The following is an 18,252-nucleotide window of genomic DNA, read 5'->3' as shown; positions in this document are numbered from 1 at the left end:
AACAGAAGGAAAGAGGTAAGTGGTAAGTCTGTTAGATGAAGAGAGTAGCTTGCTACCTAAGTACCCACCCCCGCGCGCAGCAGCCTCGTCTTGGCCTGACTCATACCAAGGCTTGTTGTTAATGATCAGGCTAGTGGGATCCTGTGGCAAGCTTCCTTTGGTAATAGGAGGAGCCCGGATTTGTTTGGTCAAAGCAGTACGAGAAAAACTGTTGAGTGAAATTGTTCAGCATTATCATACAAGCTACTGTGGATTACAGGATGGAGATGACACCGATGATGGCCACCACGCACCCAAGCAGACTAGGGCTGAAAGACACTGCATGCACACCCAGATCCTCCGGGGGGTCGGTAGATGTCGTCTCGTCGTTTGAGCTGCTGTCGCTGTTGTTGCTGCTGTCCGCCGCATCATTGTTACTGTTGCTGTCACTGTCGCCAGTGCTATCATTCGACCCACTGCCTGAGTCGTCGCTGTCGCTATTATCACTGCCACCGCTCGATCCGGTCGGGACTGAAGCATCGGTCGACACGGCAGTAATGGGAAAGAGAGTCCCCCCAATGGTGAAAGTCATAGTCTCACTGACAGGGGTAGTGAGAGCTCCAATATTGCGAATCGTCTCGGAGCCCGCAGGAATCTCTCCAGGGCCATAGAAGGTCTGGATATCGGCCGGAGCCCCAAAGTCGGCAGCACAGTCATATCCGCTCATCCACTGGTCGCATTGTGTCCAGTCGGGATTCGGCATGTACTCGATCATCAAGTCTTCCAGTCCCTCCATACCAATCTCGGCGGGATCGAGTCGGGGGCAGAAGTTCGGCAGACTATGATTGTCAGCATGAGATGACCATCACCAAGAGGAGACATACCTCGACAGGTAGCCGCTGATGGAGCAGCAGAGACAGGCCATCCCAAAAGCCATGATTTCATCCGCATTCGAGCCCATGGAACCCACGTCCCCGCACTGGTCGGTAAGTTGTAGAGAGAGGACTTGGGCAGTGGTAACCTTGCCAATCGGGCACGAGCAGCGTCCGTTGGCGTCGTCCGGGGCCGGCCAGAAGGGCACACCGTTGAGATCGGGATTGAGACACGAGGTCACGCTGTCGCTTGCAAGCATCTGGTACTCGCAGCTGTAGATCTATGAGTTCCATGGGTTATCAGCATTCAATGTGTCGGTAGCTCTGTGGAAACTCAACAACATACCTTGTTCCAGCAGTGGCCGACAGCGCATCTGACGTAGGCTGACTGTCGGGCACATTCACAGGCATTGTGGCAGTCGACACCAAGTCCCTCGCAATTCTCGTTGATGCAGTCGGCGTACCACGAGTCGCCGTCTTCAAAACAGCTTTCAAACCCAGAAGGATCAGCGCAGTCATTCGATTCGAAATAATTGACTTGCTTAGCTACCGCCAGGGGCAACGCAGCCACGGAGAGAAGATATGGATGGAGGCGCATGGTGCAGACAATTGACAGAATCAACGGGACAGCTCCAACTCCACGGGGTAGGCGGCCACATTGATTTAAATCGATCAGGCAACCATGAGGTTCAGCGGGCGACCGGATGTCAAGACAATTTACGCCCAACTCCGAGACTTCCCCGATCTGAGGCCTGTAGACGACGAGAGCAGGGCGTTCCTGGCCAACAACATCCAACCATTGGCCAAGAACAGCCACTGCCAAGGAACGATGTTTTGCTGGAGGCTTGGAGGGATCGATGGCTCCAATGAGCCCATGGGGTTGCTCGGTTATCGTGCCTTGATTCAGAGGGTGAATCCACTGTGCTCAGCCCCGTCGGCTTGCACCGCCGATTCTTACGCCAAACAGTATAGTTAACCTGCAGGCCATGACTCGCCTGTGCATAAAAGCTGTGCATGCGATAAACTTGCGACGCGCGAGGCTTTTGCAGGCGTGGCAGTCGGCCTGAAGTTGCGAGGGCACTCGGGGGCGAAAACATAGCTTCGTCTTCTTCTGTGTGAAGTAACTCTGATTCCAGGTCATCAAGACTACACAGTCCATACAGTGCGGGTGCAATCAACTAAATGCGCATTAGGATCGAGATGACCTGCTGCTATTCTCTGCTGTCAACATCAGTCTCCAGCCAACGGGAATATTTAGGACGATGGAGCTGACTGCAGAACGCAGTAACATGACTGCCAAAGGAACACCCCATCAAGACTACACAAATAGGATTAATTGACAGCCGGTGAGCCTGAAACAAAACTTGACTGGTTACAGGACAGGCATTATCAGATTGAGAGCAAAGGACGTGTCAATGTCGAGCCCTAGACCGTCAAGACAGTCATCCGTGTCATAAGTCGACATATTGAGGCTCTTGGTCTTGTAATAACAAGCTCAGGATTGTTACAGAATGTCACTCAAGATTCACAAGTGCTCCAGCAGCTAAGACAGAGGCTTCCAGTCAAGACTGACCTACCAGAGAGCTGGAAGCTACATCATACAGCCATTACTTGAGGACCGTAATCGGATTTTGATTGTACTCTATAAAAATAGGATCAATTACCAGGCTCCTTGACCTGAAAGACAGAGACCTGGCCCGAGCCATGGCCAATCATTAGAAGACCATCCAAGGCTGTGGCACATGTAGCACGGTAATCAAGTGGCAGCAAGATCTTTTCGTTCCCAACTACAGCCCATTCATCTTCAGCCACTCGTAGATCCCGCGAAGAAGAGGTCGGCTCTGACTCAGGATAGAATGACCGAACGTCGACTCGACCAATATCCGTTTCTATAGCCGTGCCATCAGTGGTGAAGCGCAGGGATTGCTTGCTGGCTGCAAAATCACGGGTTCCGATCAATGACAGTAAGCCATTTTGCACCTCCCACAGCTTTGTTTGGCCGCGAAATGAATATGGTATGCCTGGCTTGTGTTCCTTGCACCATGCGGAAGCCAGCAATTTGCCATCCGGGGAGAACGCAATTGCGATCGAATCCTCAAAGCTGTGTTCTTTATTTGAATGACTAGTCAAGGTCCAAGTAGCCGTATCCCAAAGAAGGATGGTGCCGCCTGTACATATGGATGCTAGGCGTGTGTTATCTGGGGACCATACGATGTAGCCGATGTCAAAATCGGAAATACTATCGTCGTCAATGTCTAATCTTCGATCCTCAGAGGCAACCTCAGGGGGCGATATTGGCGGTCTGGTCTCGATCAGGTTCAGCGATATCAGATCCCAAATCAAAAGGCCCCGTTCGGATGCCGCTGCAGTGGCCAGAAACTTGCTGTCTGGAGAAAATGCCAGGGAGGTGATGCTATGCCCAGGACCCTTAAGCACTGGTCGCACCTGGTTACCGCTTCTCTCCCAAATTGTGATTGAGTGATTCTTGTCTTCCGGATGAGAATTCCGCGAAGGAGTTGGCTCATCAGAACCGTCTTCTTCAGATTCACACCACGGTTCCAAGTCGGCGAAAGATCCTTCCCAGGTGACTTGGGCGAGGAGGTCACCCTTTGGACTAAATGTAAATTTTAAGGGAGAGGAATAGTCCGGGAGCTCGCATAGGGTCTCTCCAGTATCGACGCTCCATATCCGAACCACCCAACCGGTGGCGCTAGCAAACAATCCACCATCTGGAGAAAACAAGGTCTCATAGCACGCATCACTGGAGATCTCTTCCCCGGCGGTATTTGTCCGCAAATTCCAGAGACGGATACGGTCCCCAATGACCGCGACGGTTTGATAGTCAGGGGCTAGATAGAGACGATTGACACACCTCAAAGGGAACCGTTCAAGCTGCCCGTGAATCACTGGCCCAGTGAGATCCCACAAACGGATAACATCATGGAAAGCAGTAGTCGCCATAAGAACCCCATCGTCGGAGAAGGAAAAATATTCTGCGGGGCTCGTGCAGCCGTCAAGGGCTTGAACAATACCTCCCGATTCAGAATTCAAGACAGTGATTTGATTCCTCTTCTCGCTGCCTGATTCGTTCGCAAATACTAGCAGCTCCCCATTGGGGGATAGATGGTGCTGAAAGCTGCCGGTATGAACTGTCCTTGCGGGTATGGGGTTCTCAGAAGTCCAATCCCACCAGTTGATTTCTTCTGTGAGGCCTCCAAAGCTGATCAAATACCTGCTGCTCGATGAGAAGCTCAGTTTCACAGCCTTTGCAGGAAATGAATTGAGAAAACGATGTTCCTTGAGGCACCATATAAAGATCTTATCACCCAAAGAAGCCGCCATCACGTCGTCAAGATGAGAGAAGACAACACTCCCAATAGGATATTTCCGATTGTCATCTATTTTGAACTCGTGGTTCAATGTAGCACCACTTGTATTCCAAACCCGAACCGACCCTTTTTCAGATATTGTCGCCACAAGATCACCGTTAGGTGAAAAGGCCCAATACAAGATTTCCGATTTGTGAGGTTTGAAATTCCCTATGACTGTCCCCTCTGCAATGTCAAGAAGCAAGAAGCGTACCTGATAGCCTGAAGTAGGTGGCAGACCGAGTTTTGTCATGGGAAAAGATTTGAGTATGAGTAGCGGGTTGGCCTGCAGCGGGATTCTTCAACTCCTTGATTAAACGCCCCAAAGACACTTCCCATTTCCTCAAGTTTCCTTCAGAAGATAACGATATTATCTCTTTGCTATCTCCGTGAGAGAACGTAACGGTATGCTGGCGACCTAGTGGATCGAGAGTATGAAGAAGTGTTCCTGTAGATGTATCCCAGATTTCCACCGTTGCCGATGCAACTAGCTTGCCATTGGGTGATAAAGCTACGCCCGTCCATCCTCTATTTTCAAATGACTGTTGTAAAGGGCTCCACGTTTTCCTTATGGTTGGTGGATTAACTATCCAGTTGGGGATCGCATGCTCATACTGTTTCCGAACGAGACTCTGTTCAGGGCTGTAGATCAGGGCCGACACGTAGACCTGCAAAGGTGCCTTCTCAATGATCGGCCGTGAATGACGCACAAAACGTCCGATATCGTAGACGAAATCGCATAGACTGGATCTCCCATCGGACTAGACAGTCAAGTTAGTCATTTAAACTGAGACTGGTATAGGCTGGTCGGATGGCCCTGACTTACCGGTAGCGATCTAAGATACTCCGAAAGCTTTAAGACAGCATGAATGCCCTCGGACATTCTCCCAATTATACTCAAACACTCCAGCCAATGCAGAAGATGGTTTTTCAAGAACCTGTGCACCAGTTCATTATCAACAGCAAGATGACGGCTGTCACTGGCCTGCAAATGATCCACCCAATACTGGGAAGCACATTGAACGTGAGAGGGAATCTTTTCGTTGACCGTAATAGCGTCAATGCTCCTTTGAAGGATGGCGGCGTCTCCCAATTGACATATATCCTGTCTTAGGGTTTTGGTCAGGGTTGCAAAGCATCTCAGGCAAGCTGCTTCAGCCGATGCAGCGCGGGGACAATCATCTCGAGGTGCGTCTCGCTTCCGGGCCCGTTATTCCAGTTACAGTGCGGCAGGCCGGCGGGGATAAACACGAATCCCCCGGTGGGGACAAAATACTCTTCCTCATCGAGCCGCACGGTCATCGTTCCGCGGACAAGGTAGTACATCTGGTCGCTGTGGTGGTAATGGAGACCTGGCCCGCAGCCGCCTTCGCCGATATGGCTAGCGAGGACGATTGCGCTTTCATTCGAGGAGAGGATCTGCGCCCGGTATTTTGGAAAGCCCGTGTCGACTTCCTCTTCTTTGTCGAGCTGCCGCACGAATCCCTTGGCTCCCGCTGAGGGTTTCCGGTCGTGTTCCTTCTTCCAGAGGCAGATGAGCTCGCGCCGGTAGTCGCCGCCGTTGGGCAGGCGGGTGATCGTGTGGATGTGGTGTTTTGCTGGGGTGGTATTGGTGAGGTAGATGCCGGAGTGACAGTCTAGTTCCACGAGGGCGACAGGGCTCTGGATGCGGACGTAGAATGGGTCGCCGTCGCCGAAGTTGCCCGTCCAGGTAAAGTAGGTCTCGGGGAGGTGATCGCGTACGAGCTGGAGATACTTCTCCAGCGGACCGGCTGGGAGCAGGTTATGGAAGGTCGCGACAATCGAAAGGAGCTGTTCCTGATGCTCCGCGGACAGATCGGTGGCGACCACTCCTTCATATGGGACCATCTCGTTGTCTCTTCCTGAGCCGCCGCGGTGCCTCTGGTCGACGATGTTCCACTCCGGCGCGTCGGGCTCGTGGATTCTATCGGTCTTCTGCGCTCGGGCCTGTTGCTCTTTAGGGAGGCCTTGCATGAGTTGCAGAGGCAAGGCGAGTTCCGAGCGGAAAAGCTCGACTCCCTGATGAGGGCCATCGTCGATTTCCTAAAGTGACCGATTTGTTAGTCATTTTCTTCAGCTATAAGCTTCAATCAACGTTCCCTGGGCTCACAGCCTATAAACACGGGACCGATCGTCATCTGCTCGCCAACAAACGAGACGTGTAGGCACAAATGGTGGCCGGAAAGCGAGAATCCCCAGGGCTTCGTGACCGACGATTGACCGAACAGATTGAACCTGGTCCAGATCACATTAGTAGCGTCGCCAGCTTGGTGTTTTATGTCTCATACATGTAGCTATGCTCGTTCAGAATGATGGGATTGCTCGCCAGGATACCCAGGAACTTGTTGATCTTGACCGCCGCCTGGAGCTTGTTGTATCCGGTCTCGCTGAGGGACTTTTCCAGTAGCGTCCAGATTAGGTCTATCTTGTTCTTCTCAAGGTCCTCCAGGCGCAGTCCGACGTCGTATAGAAGAATCTCTGTGTTGGACCACTTCCGCCTAGCCAGCTTCAGCCCCAGCTCTCTTACCCAGGCACTAAGAGCTCACCAGTCCTCAGAGGCTAAGTCGTGCAGAACCCGCTGCACTTCATCCGGCGACAACGCGTCTATGAGCTTGTTTGCCGCAATAGTTGCGGCTTCTGTTGGTGCAGACTCATCGCCGAGCTTGTAGAGGTTTTCCTTCTTCTTGCCGTCTGTGGTGATACCGTAGAAGGGCTTCTTTAGGGTATCGTTCCACGTCTGGAAGAGCTGGTTGATCCGCGGATCGGCGATGGCGGCTTTCGAAACTTGCGGACGTCGCTCGTGTCGATGCCGGAGAGGGGATACTTGTCTGCTGGATTTCAGCGCGGGATCGCATCAGCTCAGTTCAAGGGGGCATACCAGCTTCAGGGAGAATGGCCCGGAAGCCTGCCTGGGAGCCCATTTTCAGAATAGTGCTCTATTTTTAGGCGTCTCTTTCGATCGCAGATATACAGGCTATAAATAAATAGCGGTTCCCCGGGTAATTGGATGCTAGATACCTCCCCACAGCGGGGTGCGAGATTCGGGGGTGCCTCATGAGACTCGAGACTGATACATGTGCCGGGGATAGAGACATTTCAAGCTGGCTTAAGCACACTTCCATGTAATCGCCATCTCAGGAAATTCCAGCAGACGGGCTTCCAAGCATCTTTGGGGGACTCGGAGCCATGTCAGCAAGCAACGAACCATTAAAAGAGCTTACCTACACATGGCAACGCCGTATCAAACTCGATACAGCGACTTCCCTTGCTAATTACAGGTAAAGTGTCAGACACAAACTCAATCCCGGGCAGGCCGGCACACTCCATCAACTTACGCGCCTTCAGAGACTTTAGCCGAACCGGCATAGGTATAAATCGCGGCACTAAAAGAGCTTGTAGGTTGCTGTACACCCCACGCGTCGAATCGGATGCCCTGGAGGCCTCCCTCTGGCATCCAGCTCGGAGGGTATCAGGTATCAGCGTTAGAATAAGGAGTAAGCTCTTTCCAGTCTTGCATCACGAGCAAATTAGCAATATCAGGGAAGAGGATAGTCTGGTGCCAAAGACTCTGCCCAGATCAGTAGCAATACATAATGGAGCATAAACTGGGAAGACTCGGAGAAAAAGGTCATCTTCCAGGATTCCTTCCAAGCGCAGTGGTCGTTCAGCATCCAGCTTAATCACACCTTAGTGTTATATAAATGGCCAGCAAGACATGGATTTCTGTTCAAATGGGGATAGAAGATTCCTGCTGACAGTCTGTTCTTCAGACCACGCTGTATGCTAGGGTGATGCTTCCGCATGCCTAGGGCCAATGTAGTTAACTGATCGGGATTCACCGTGTTTTCGCATGTTCTACGGGCTGCATCATCATTGGGTATTACAGTAGTTGAAATAGGAGGTGGTCGAGGTTCATGGGGTCGACCACCAGGCTCAGCTTTTCCAAAATCTTCTAACATTCCGTTCTTCTACGTGAGTTTGGGCAGTAGGCTATAGTAACCCGCGGAAGCATGTCCTTCCGGGGATCTGCATAATGTTGCTCGCAGTTGCTATGCACTCGTTGGCCATGTAGCTGCGTCTGTCTTTACCAGCTTTCGCGATGAGCAGAGAGGTGTCCAGAACGTCGGCCTATAGGCGACGATCGAGCGGTCATCATCTGAATGGGGGGGGATGATGATACTTATGACACCAAATGGTGAGTGGTCTTGAGTCTTAAGTTTAGTGATCTTTTGTAAGTGCCTGTTATAGAGCTAGAGGGATTTCTTTAAGATAACCATACAATGGATACTGAGCTTGTTGGCCTTAGAAAGGGTAAGTCTAATTACTAGAGATTACAGCATCAACAGGACATGCTCGTAGCTAAAAATCTAAGATGGCTTTTATGCCGCGGAGACCGTGGTATGCAATCACACCCATATCTAGGCTGGAACCAACCCAACCATTTCTATAGCCTGGAGGAAGCCGGAAACAATGGATTGTCGACATCAGGGAGTGGATGGACTCCTTGCAAGGCTCTCAGCAGCGCCACACAGACCATATGGCTCGCAAAGCTCCTCGCATCTCTCTCCATCTCACGGGTCGCCAGATGCAGCGATAGCACTCTGGTCGCAAAATATAGGGCAGCCATGCAAGTCATAGGCAAATACTGTATGAGCTTGGAAGTGTATAGACTGCGCAGATCCGAAACAATCTCACAGGCGCTCGCAGTAGCTTGAGCCGGGAAATACTCATACGACCCGCGCAGAACGTTTGCTGGTAGCAGCACCCACTGCGAGCAAATACACTCGATCCGCAGCGCCATGTGCTGCACGACTACAGCTGGGTGTGTCTCAGTCCCAGGCTCGTCTAGATTGAGATTGATCTCGCGTATACAGGCTTTGAGGGATCGCTGGTGCTCTCTGAGGTCCAGGCGGGACACCTCCTTTCGAAGAGTCATGGTTTGATAGACATCCCCGGCGGCAGTGAGCTTCCAGGAGGTCTCATACACGGAATGCAGCCAACGCGCAATGCCTATGTAATAGTGAGCTTTCTGGACAAAGATTGTCGCCAGCTGCAGTCGGTCCGAGGCCTGTGAGATGGGGTGGCCCGGAGACTCCCCTTCGACTGGCTCAAGGTCTTCCTTTGTGAGAGGCGACAAGGTGAGAGGGCTATATAACCCGATGGTGATCTGGCAAGGCCGGCAGTAGGCCAGTGCGATTTGCACGTCCCGAGTATATAGGCACCACCAAAGCCTCCGTTTTGATGGGCTATCTCTGTCTGTCGCATCCTCATGCAAGCCAATTCTCGTGGCGGTGGAGATTGCAAGGCCAAGCCAGTATGCAGCTCCTTTCGGACCGTTCGAGTCCTCTTCCCAGAGGGAAATAAGGAGAAGCGACTGGATTTGGATGATCGGTTCATCTTCAAGGCCTAGTTCGTAGACCATTTACATTCCTACTTAGCAAGTCGGATATTCCCAGAACCAGGAACAGCATCACCACCTTGAATTTTTGCACCATTGCCCTCTGTGCCTCTATACGTGTGGAGTATCCAGCCTGGTGTATCGCAGCAATAGGGACAAACGGACAGGAAGCAGACAAAGCCGCCCACGCCAACAGCGCGCTTTGCGAGTTCACGACATGGTCATCCACGCACGGTAACCCAGCCTGCACATACTGCAGAAAAGCGCGTAGGAACTCTGTGCGCAGAGTGCTGTGTGGGAAGTCAAGGACGCCGAGATGCTGTGCCAGCTCTGTCTTGCTGAGCCCCTGTAGAGGTGTCTGGGGCCATTTCTGCGAACTGGGCTGCGGTGTGGTGGAGGACGACTCGGACTGTGGGGGAGCAGGCCCTAGCATACCCTGCGCTGTAGAGAGCATGTGATCGATCGGGGAGGTGGTCAAGACCTCATAAACAGGCGCCATATGTCGGAGGGCCTGCTCCGAGAAGGAAACCCCCCTATGTCTCTTGAGCGTGGTCCTAGTATCTCGGTTGAAGGTAGGTGGACTTACCCATGCCTCGCCGTGATGGTCCTCTGTTCTTTACACTCCATCATGGTGGACATGGTTTATAAACACCGAGAACCAACTTTTTTCTTTAAACAGCCCTCGGCAAAGAGGTGAGAGGTTGTGGGGTGGGTAGTTCCGGGGAAGATAAAAAGGCATCCATCATCCCCGGATGATCCTCCCTTCACCCAACTAGCGCCCTCGCTTTTGTTCGACTTTCACATTGTAATCGCCTCCCAGCTGTCTCCTACCTCAACCGTCGAAACTATGCCATTCAGGACACCGCCACGCTGGGCGGGCACTCTCCCGGCAGTCCCGGACAATGTTCCCCTGAGCGACTTCATGCTCAACGAGCAATACGGCCGATATCCTTTGGAGAAGTCTCTAGATCCCTATACTTGCGCACTGACGCGAAGAACATACAGTGCCTTGCAGGTGAAGGAGCGAGTGAGGTTGATTGCCCGCGCTTTAGCAGGGGAGTTCGACTGGCGCCCGAATTACGGAACGGAATAGGACAAGGTTGCCGCTGTCTACAGTGTAAATACGGTCGGTGATCTTTTTTGTGGATATATTCTCTTCTACTACTAACAGATCGATTCCTCGCCATAGATCGACACGCCGCCTCTGCTATGGGCAGCCCACCGGTTGGGCGCGGTCGTGTCCATGGCCAATGCGGCATATACAGCTGATGAATTGGTATATCAACTACGTGATTCAAAAGCTACCTCTCTATTCACCTGCTCCTCCCTGCTACCGACCGCCCTCCAAGCCGCCGCCAAAACCGGCATTCCCCGAAGTCGTGTGTACCTGCTCGAGACTCCAGAGAACACACCTGATACCAGCATAAAGACAGTTTCGCAGCTTGCTGAGGAAGGGCGGCATTATCCAGAAATTGAGGAACTGGAATGGACCGCCGGAGAAGGCGCTAGGCGAACGGCTTTCCTATGTTATTCGAGTGGAACGTCCGGGCTTCCGGTACGATACAGAGCATAGCAACAGAGACTACCTACCAACTAACTAACATACCGATAGAAAGGGGTGATGATATCCCACCGCAGCGTTATTGCCAACACACTCCAGATAGTTGGATTCGAGCAGGACTATCGCGATAGCCGCGAAACAGCAGAGCCAGAGGTTGCGCTAGGCCTGCTACCACAGAGTCACATCTACTCCCTGATCGTCATTTGCCATGCTGGGTTCTATAGAGGAGACCAAACGATTATCTTTCCCAAGTACACGCTTGCAACATACCTAGCGGCGATCCAGGAATTCAAGATCTGCAGTCTTTTCCTGGTAAGATAGCATCACCACGCCCAGCAGCTACGAACCCAATCTGATTTCTGGGTATATAGGTACCCCCAATCATCATCAACATGGTGCAGAACGCGGACGCATGCTCAAGCCACGACCTCAGCTCTGTTACATCCATCTTCACCGGCGCCGCTCCACTTGGACAGGAAACAGCAGCGGCGTTCGGAGAGCTTCTCCCAAAAGTCCGAATCCGACAGGCTTATGGTAAGTGCATTCAATCTTGCCAGCGATCTTCTCAACCTTCAGCTAACCGCATTGGCCAGGCCTCACCGAAACATCAACTGCCGTTAGCTTTACCCACCACAATGACATCTGGTTTGGGTCTTCTGGTGTACTGCTCCCTGGGATTGAGGTTAAGCTCCTTTCGCCGGAAGGCAAAGAGATCAGCTCCTACGATACACCAGGGGAGGTGGTAGTCCGCACACCGAGCATCGCGCTCGGCTACTTGAATAACGACCGGGCAACAAAAGAGTCCTTTAAGGATGGTTGGTTTCATACCGGCGACGAAGGGGTCTTCCGTTTGAGTCCGTCCGGGAATGAACATCTCTTTATTGTTGACCGCATCAAGGAATTGATCAAGGTTAAGGTATGTCTATCAAGTCCTGCCATCTTGTGCTGATCCCACCTCTAACAGCTGCATAATGTATAGGGCCTGCAGGATGCGCCTGCAGAGCTAGAAGCCCATCTTCTTACCCATCCTCTCGTAGGCGACTGCGCGGTGATAGCTGTGGAAGATCCGTCGAGTGGCGAGGCTCCTCGGGCTATTGTTGTACCGAAGCCCAATGCTGGCGTAGACCAGAAATCAGCTGGCGAATCCATCCAGCAGCATGTGAGAGATCACAAAGCGCGGCACAAGTGGCTTAGAGGCGGGATCAAATTTGTGGATTCCATTCCCAAGAGTCCCAGTGGGAAGATCCTGAGACGCGTGCTCCGTGATGCGGAGAAGACAGAGCGCAAGGGGGCTCGTTCTAGACTGTAGACAGAACTGCATGTCAGTCAATCAACATCAAATATCAGACATAAGATAAAACCCATGGGATGACACGTAACCTCGGGCCGGATCGTTCCTCCAGCTTCCGGGGATATTCTGCCTTTGTTTAGGCTGTTGGCCAGAATCACTATCCCTAAGCCATCTCTCAAGTCATTCTCCTTCGATCGTCCAGTCTATAGCTCAGCAATGGCAGTAGCAGGCTTTGAGTTCCCCCCGCGAGAGGTATCGTGGTTCAAGCGCGACGTCCTCTTCGCCATCAGCATCGGAGTCCCCTCTGACGAGCTTCACTTCCTCTACGTGCGTCCGCCATCACTATCCTTCTGATCACCACTACTAACAGGTATCATCATCTCAGGAGCTCAGTCCCAGCTTTTCCGTCTTCCCAACGTACCCCTTGATCCTGCGTACACCCCCTCCACTCCCCCCAATCAGCACATCAACACCCTAATCAAAACCTCTCCATCAGCCTTCAAACACGCCGATCAAGAAGTAATCGACTTTTACACGCGCAACGCCCTCAACAACCCGCCAACCGGACCCCTCCTCGACTGGCGCTACGTCGTCGACGGCCAGCGGAAGCTAACAATCCACAAACCCCTCCCAGTGACCAGCCAAGGGCGCAGATTCGAACTCCACAACAAGGTCATCGGACTCTACGACAAGGGGAAGTCAGGATCTGCATATGAGACGCAACAGCGGATCGTAGATGCTCCCTCTGGCGAAGTCTACTCCACGATCCTGACGACGTATTTCCTGCCCGGGCAGGGGGGGTGGGGTGGGCCTCGGGGTGAGCAGTCCAATCCAATTCCAAGCTGAGCATCACAACACAGTACTTGTTTTTGCTAAGAGTGTTATCTGAAAAAGGCCCTGCTGTAGAGAAGTTCGACCCGCCGGCGCGCACACCGGATGCCATCCACCGCGTCGAAACAACCGAGTCAACGGTTTATCTCTATCGGTGAGTCAGAGCTACAGCCCCAGCCAGCCACAGCTATACAGGACTAATAAGGCAGTCTCAACGGCGACTACAACCCACTACACGCCGACCCCTCAGCCGGCGAGAAGATGGGTTTCGACGGTGTTATTGTGCATGGCCTGTTCACGTGGAATTCCGCCTGCTATGGGGTCCTCAAGGCCTGCGCGGACAGTGACCCAGATCGTCTGAAGGAGTTTCAGGCCAGGTTTGCGGCGCCGGTTCGGCCGGGGGATGTTTTGGTTACGGAGATTTGGAAGATGGGTTGGGTTGAAGGAGAGGAGGAGGTGAGGTTTTTGACGAGGGTTGAAAAGGGGAAGGTTGTTTTGGGGAATGGGAGGGCTTTATTAAGTCTAGGTAGGGTGCGACATAAGATTTGATGTCCTCTTTCGTGTCTTCTTTTGTTTTACTGCTTGGGAGGGTGCATGATTTTGATTTCCACCCCCATTTCACGTGTATACTGTGCACTATGCGCCGATAGACAGATCGACCATGCAAAGTATTGATTGAATTGAACAAGTACCAAATAGGCCCTAGCCTAAATCCTCCTGTGAACCTACTTGAATTAAGTGAATGTGCCATTCGGTGCGGGTTAAGTGCAAACAGCGAAGCATCACACCTCATCCTTCGTCTCGATTCTCTCTTCATGTTCGGATGAAGCCTTGCCAGGTAACTGCTCCTCCAGTGGAATGTTCGTTCGGCGCTTGGCGTACCGCACCGTAGCCAGGACCGACGGACTCTCGCGGAAGATGAGGTCAATTTCTTCGAGACTTCGACCCATCGTCTAGTGCGGTTAGCATATATCACTCGGACAACGGGTAAAAAAAGGCGAACCTCAGGGTACAGGAAGTAGATCGACAGCGGAATGCAAAAGCCGATGCAGGTGTAGACAATGTAGTACCTATATCCGATACTCTCAATCGCGACCGGGGTGATCATTGTCACAACGAAGTTCCTGGCACTTGTTAGTAAGGATTTTTGTATGTGGCAGAGTACAACTTACCAGAGCCAGTGGTTTGCTGTGGAGATACTCGACATGGCGACACGAAGACGCGCAGGGGCGACCTCAGTGGTATAGAGAAAGTTCGCGCCTAGGAACCCCACCGGGAGGAAGAAGTTGAACAGAAAGATGAACAACACACTGACGATCTGGGCCGCATAGTTTGATTTGGGAAAGGATGTCGCAACCGCAAGACCGAGCATGCAGGAGGCCATACCGGTACCACTGACAATGAACGCGAATCGACGGCCAAGTCTATCGATCGTAAAGAAGGATACGAAGCAGGAGAGGAGCTTCCAGGTTAAAGTGCCACCGGACAGAATGCGGGAAGTTTGAGCGTCTAGGTCGAGACCTTGTTGGAAGATGACGGTGGAGTAGACTGAGATCAGGTTTCCGCCAGCCATCTGTTGGTAGAACTGGAGGAGAATGCAAATGCTGAAGCGGTAGAGGAGTCGACCTTCACCCATGCTGAAAAGGTCCTTTAGGCTTGCCGCGCTGTTCGCAGTCTGTTCAAGTGATGCTTCGATACTTGAAATTTCGGCAGTAACTTCTGGAGAGTCAAGAGGAAGGTCTTTGAGCGCTGCAAGGTTGCCTTGTGCTTCGGAGGGCCTATTTTGCCGCGCAAGCCAGCGGGGCGACTCGGGCATCAAGAAAATCGATGCCATGAGAACCAAGGACAGGAAGCATGGAAGCGCGACAGGAGGACGCCAGGTCACAGGGCCAGTTTTGTACTGATAGAAGCCTAAGTTGATCCAAGCTTGCAAAGCGTAGCCAAGGGAGATGAATAGACCATCTAAGACAATATGCTTGCCACGGTTCTTCGAGCTCGAGCATTCACTCTGCCATGTGGGAACGGTCCCACTGAGCATACCCACTCCAGCACCGAGAATGGTACGACCGATGACTAGCTGCGCGAGGTGAAAGGATGAAGCCTCCAGGATCTGTCCAATGAGAGTCAAAAGAGCTCCAAGGAAAATCACCGGGCGGCGTCCAAACTTCTCGGATGTGTAGGAGCATGACAAGCAGCCGGGCAATGCACCCAGAGTGAAGCAAGCAATAACAACACCTTGAATCGTAGCATTGTCGCTCTTTTGTGCGCCAGTAGTGGTATGCGTGTCGATGCGAGGAAAATGCTCAATCCAGTCGGATAAGGAGACCAAGCCCCCTAGGTTGGATTGGTTGTATCCAAATAGAACGTAGGACGGACAAACGATGAGGGCGAGCTGCGCAAGAGTGAGAAGGCGGCCTCGTAAGCCCCAAAAAAACGTTGACGAAGTCATGGCTGCATGAGTCACTTGAAATAAGTCTGGGGTGGTGATAGACATTGCGGATCTGGGGAGACACTGGGGGTTCTTAAAAAGACCCCGATGCGGTGTGGGGGACAGGCATGGCCCTTGCTACCCCAGCCGAGATGTCAGAAGGGCCGGCATAGCGACATGTCCCGAAAGAAGACGTCCCCACAGTTACCGTATGACTCGACCTCACGCCCAATAGAACAGCATTGGTCGAAAGTCGAGGGGCTCCAGGGGTTGGGCAGCGCGCACTCACTACCACCAGGGTTCGCACTTGTTAGTGGCTTGTGGCCTTGGTGGAAACCAAGCTTATTCGCCTAAAGCTTAGCGCCGGAACAGAGCTCTTTCCCGGAATCGTTGTGGAGAATCACTTCGGTGTAAACAACTCACCCACCTAGGTCGGGAAGATGGCCGAATGTATCCGAGATGTCCTGGGCCCAATCCATAGCGGTCATATGATTGAGATCGTAGAGTGAGCTGACGCCGAAGGACGGGTACGACAGATCGGGCAGGGGCTCGGTCTGCCATGCCTCGGGTGTATGTTGGAACAACACGCTCAGCGTCTTCAACGCCTTGATCGTCGCGTTTATTGACTCGACATAGAAATCACCGCGCAAACCTTGAGTGGCCGGAGTCAAAGAGACCTGATGTGTGTATCTTTCTAGTATCTCAACCGCTTGGGATACGGCAGCAATGCTTTCACCAAGACCAGGCATACCTATTCCGGTAAAGTTAAGAGCTGCAATCTTGCATTGACAGTAGATATGCATCAGTCCACACTGAAAGACTAGGGCGGGGCCAACTGGACACAGCGAACGGAAGTAAAGCGTCAGCGCGGATAGGCTGAGGAGGTGCAGTATCTCCGTGCTTGCCCGCACACACGCACCGAGGCATGTCCCAAATTCAGGAGTGGTGTCATCAAAGGTGAGCCCAGGGCGGTGTATGAGGATTATTGAATACTGTACCAGCAGGCGAAGCCACAGCAGCATCAAACTACATCCTTTGTCGGCTGGGGGTAGACTGAGATGACTTGATTCAAGAGAGTTGCAATCGTCTCCCGCCTCTAGGTTCTGGCTCCAGACCCGCATCTCTCGGTCAAGTCGTTCAATTTTGGAAGATCCGTCCCCGCGCCTGGTCGTTGTATATAGGAGGTCCAGTATAGAGGAAAGTTTCTTCCCCATAGTGGCATAATGGTTGAAGAAATGCACAGGCGTTGTCTGGCCTGGGAGAGGATGGACCAGCTCCGTTGCGTCCAGATCCTGCAGCCGGCAGTCGGTGGGCATATCCTGGTCAACATCATTGTCGTTAATCAGCGGAGGAAGTCCATGAACAAGTGCAGTGATCCGGTCAAAGGTATAGATCCACCACCACAGACGCTTACGCAACTCGATCTCGCCCACACCCATTCGAAATCGTCTCGCGTGTCGATGTAAACCAAGCGATTGGGCAATGCGAACCATATGGCCATTGAGTTGGATCAGCGACAGAGACATCCCCGTGAGCTGATGATAAAATGCGTAGATAGTTAGCGCTTGCAAACTTGGGATATCGGCGCGAGCGATCAGGCTCGCCTTGGTCCGGTCGGCTATCGAAATGAACTTTGCCGCTAGTTCAAGGCTTCCTCCTTTTTGATTACTACCTTGGCCGCGCGTCAGACAGTTAATGCTCATGATCGAGAAAAGGATACAGAGCGTGCTCCGGTTCTGGTCCAAGGTAACAGGGGTGGGATGGCCCTGTGCAGGGTGGCTTTGAGCTGCCCCTACCACGTTTTGGATCATTTCGAACAATTGTTTACGAACGAGTACCGGACAAAACGCCGCCCAGTGCTGTAGGAATTCATCGGTCTGGTCCGTATAGAAGCCAAGCGGCTGTATCAAACACTCATTGATTTCTTCATCAAAGCTGACCTGGTCTGGGATCGTACTCGACGTCGAACTCTGTACTAACCCCTCTGCGTGGTGTATTGAGCTTTGCATCAGGTCTTCCATTGGGGCTTGCATCGAGTTCAGCGCAGAACTGCCGCCGGTATATGGAGCCGGAGATCTGACAACTGGAGGCTGCGCAAGGTAGAGACTATAACATCGCTCATGAAAAGCTTCTGCAAGGTGTATACTCCGTTTGCAAGCCTCTTCCACGCTGAGGATGAAATGAACGCCAGTCGTCGAGCCTGCGAAACGGCCAATTCCTGCTTCATCGTGGACCATCCTCCCCATGTGCTTGATGACGTAGGCAGGATCATCGGACTCGACCCTGGCTTTGACACGCGACGTGTAAGCGATAGGCCCTGCAATCCCTGGAGCAGGTAGATCTGTCGGGAGGAACTGCTGTTGTTGTCGCAAAAGCGCAGTCATCTCTTGCTCCCTTTGCAGCGCTTGCTGGCATTGGGCGAGTTGGTCTTGCAACTCTTCGAGGCGCTTATCATCAGTGACAAATCCTCGAACTCTGGTGTTCCTCTGTAGAGGCGCGGAAG

General features: G+C 52.4%; 8 protein-coding genes across 8 annotated transcripts; 2 read left to right on the top strand and 6 right to left on the bottom strand.

Moving 5' to 3' along the window:
- Positions 1-118: 118 nt before the first annotated feature.
- Positions 119-1,520, bottom strand: BJY04DRAFT_88437 (uncharacterized protein). The gene is made up of 3 exons (XM_073721229.1): positions 1,198-1,520; positions 864-1,132; positions 119-818 (listed from the first exon to the last, which is right to left on the bottom strand). The coding sequence occupies exons 1-3, from the start codon at positions 1,447-1,449 to the stop codon at positions 254-256; spliced, it is 1,086 nt and encodes a 361-aa protein (XP_073569779.1). The 5' UTR covers positions 1,450-1,520; the 3' UTR covers positions 119-253.
- Positions 1,521-2,258: 738 nt separating this feature from the next.
- Positions 2,259-5,102, bottom strand: BJY04DRAFT_228867 (WD40 repeat domain-containing protein; the record flags this gene model as incomplete). Its single annotated transcript, XM_073718935.1, has 3 exons — positions 2,259-4,396; positions 4,434-4,980; positions 5,046-5,102. The coding sequence occupies 3 exons, from the start codon at positions 5,100-5,102 to the stop codon at positions 2,508-2,510; spliced, it is 2,493 nt and encodes an 830-aa protein (XP_073569778.1). The 3' UTR covers positions 2,259-2,507.
- A 257-nt stretch (positions 5,103-5,359) lies between these two features.
- Positions 5,360-7,161, bottom strand: BJY04DRAFT_219768 (uncharacterized protein; the record flags this gene model as incomplete). The annotated part of the gene is made up of 5 exons (XM_073716680.1): positions 5,360-6,283; positions 6,364-6,475; positions 6,529-6,738; positions 6,787-7,063; positions 7,119-7,161. The coding sequence occupies 5 exons, from the start codon at positions 7,159-7,161 to the stop codon at positions 5,360-5,362; spliced, it is 1,566 nt and encodes a 521-aa protein (XP_073569777.1).
- Positions 7,162-8,684: 1,523 nt separating this feature from the next.
- Positions 8,685-10,277, bottom strand: BJY04DRAFT_219767 (fungal specific transcription factor domain-containing protein; the record flags this gene model as incomplete). Its single annotated transcript, XM_073716679.1, has 3 exons — positions 8,685-9,646; positions 9,756-10,171; positions 10,225-10,277. 3 exons carry the CDS (start codon positions 10,275-10,277, stop codon positions 8,685-8,687), a joined length of 1,431 nt encoding a protein of 476 aa, XP_073569776.1.
- A 208-nt stretch (positions 10,278-10,485) lies between these two features.
- Positions 10,486-12,508, top strand: BJY04DRAFT_228865 (acyl--CoA ligase; the record flags this gene model as incomplete). Its single annotated transcript, XM_073718934.1, has 7 exons — positions 10,486-10,665; positions 10,732-10,764; positions 10,828-11,193; positions 11,251-11,511; positions 11,571-11,733; positions 11,793-12,115; positions 12,179-12,508. The coding sequence occupies 7 exons, from the start codon at positions 10,486-10,488 to the stop codon at positions 12,506-12,508; spliced, it is 1,656 nt and encodes a 551-aa protein (XP_073569775.1).
- Positions 12,509-12,706: 198 nt separating this feature from the next.
- Positions 12,707-13,870, top strand: BJY04DRAFT_208430 (HotDog domain-containing protein; the record flags this gene model as incomplete). Its single annotated transcript, XM_073713992.1, has 5 exons — positions 12,707-12,817; positions 12,876-12,924; positions 12,987-13,307; positions 13,385-13,475; positions 13,531-13,870. 5 exons carry the CDS (start codon positions 12,707-12,709, stop codon positions 13,868-13,870), a joined length of 912 nt encoding a protein of 303 aa, XP_073569774.1.
- A 233-nt stretch (positions 13,871-14,103) lies between these two features.
- On the bottom strand, positions 14,104-15,815 carry BJY04DRAFT_219764 (general substrate transporter; the record flags this gene model as incomplete). The annotated part of the gene is made up of 3 exons (XM_073716678.1): positions 14,104-14,274; positions 14,325-14,445; positions 14,494-15,815. 3 exons carry the CDS (start codon positions 15,813-15,815, stop codon positions 14,104-14,106), a joined length of 1,614 nt encoding a protein of 537 aa, XP_073569773.1.
- On the bottom strand, positions 15,734-17,447 carry BJY04DRAFT_192726 (fungal specific transcription factor domain-containing protein). The gene has a single exon (XM_073711815.1). It carries the CDS (start codon positions 17,273-17,275, stop codon positions 16,169-16,171), a length of 1,107 nt encoding a protein of 368 aa, XP_073569772.1. The 5' UTR covers positions 17,276-17,447; the 3' UTR covers positions 15,734-16,168.
- Positions 17,448-18,252: the final 805 nt, after the last annotated feature.

This window comes from Aspergillus karnatakaensis (assembly GCF_047715665.1).
Source record: "Aspergillus karnatakaensis strain CBS 102800 unplaced genomic scaffold BJY04scaffold_34, whole genome shotgun sequence".
NCBI classification, from domain to species: domain Eukaryota; kingdom Fungi; phylum Ascomycota; class Eurotiomycetes; order Eurotiales; family Aspergillaceae; genus Aspergillus; species Aspergillus karnatakaensis.
This window is presented reverse-complemented; position numbering and strand designations above follow the sequence as displayed.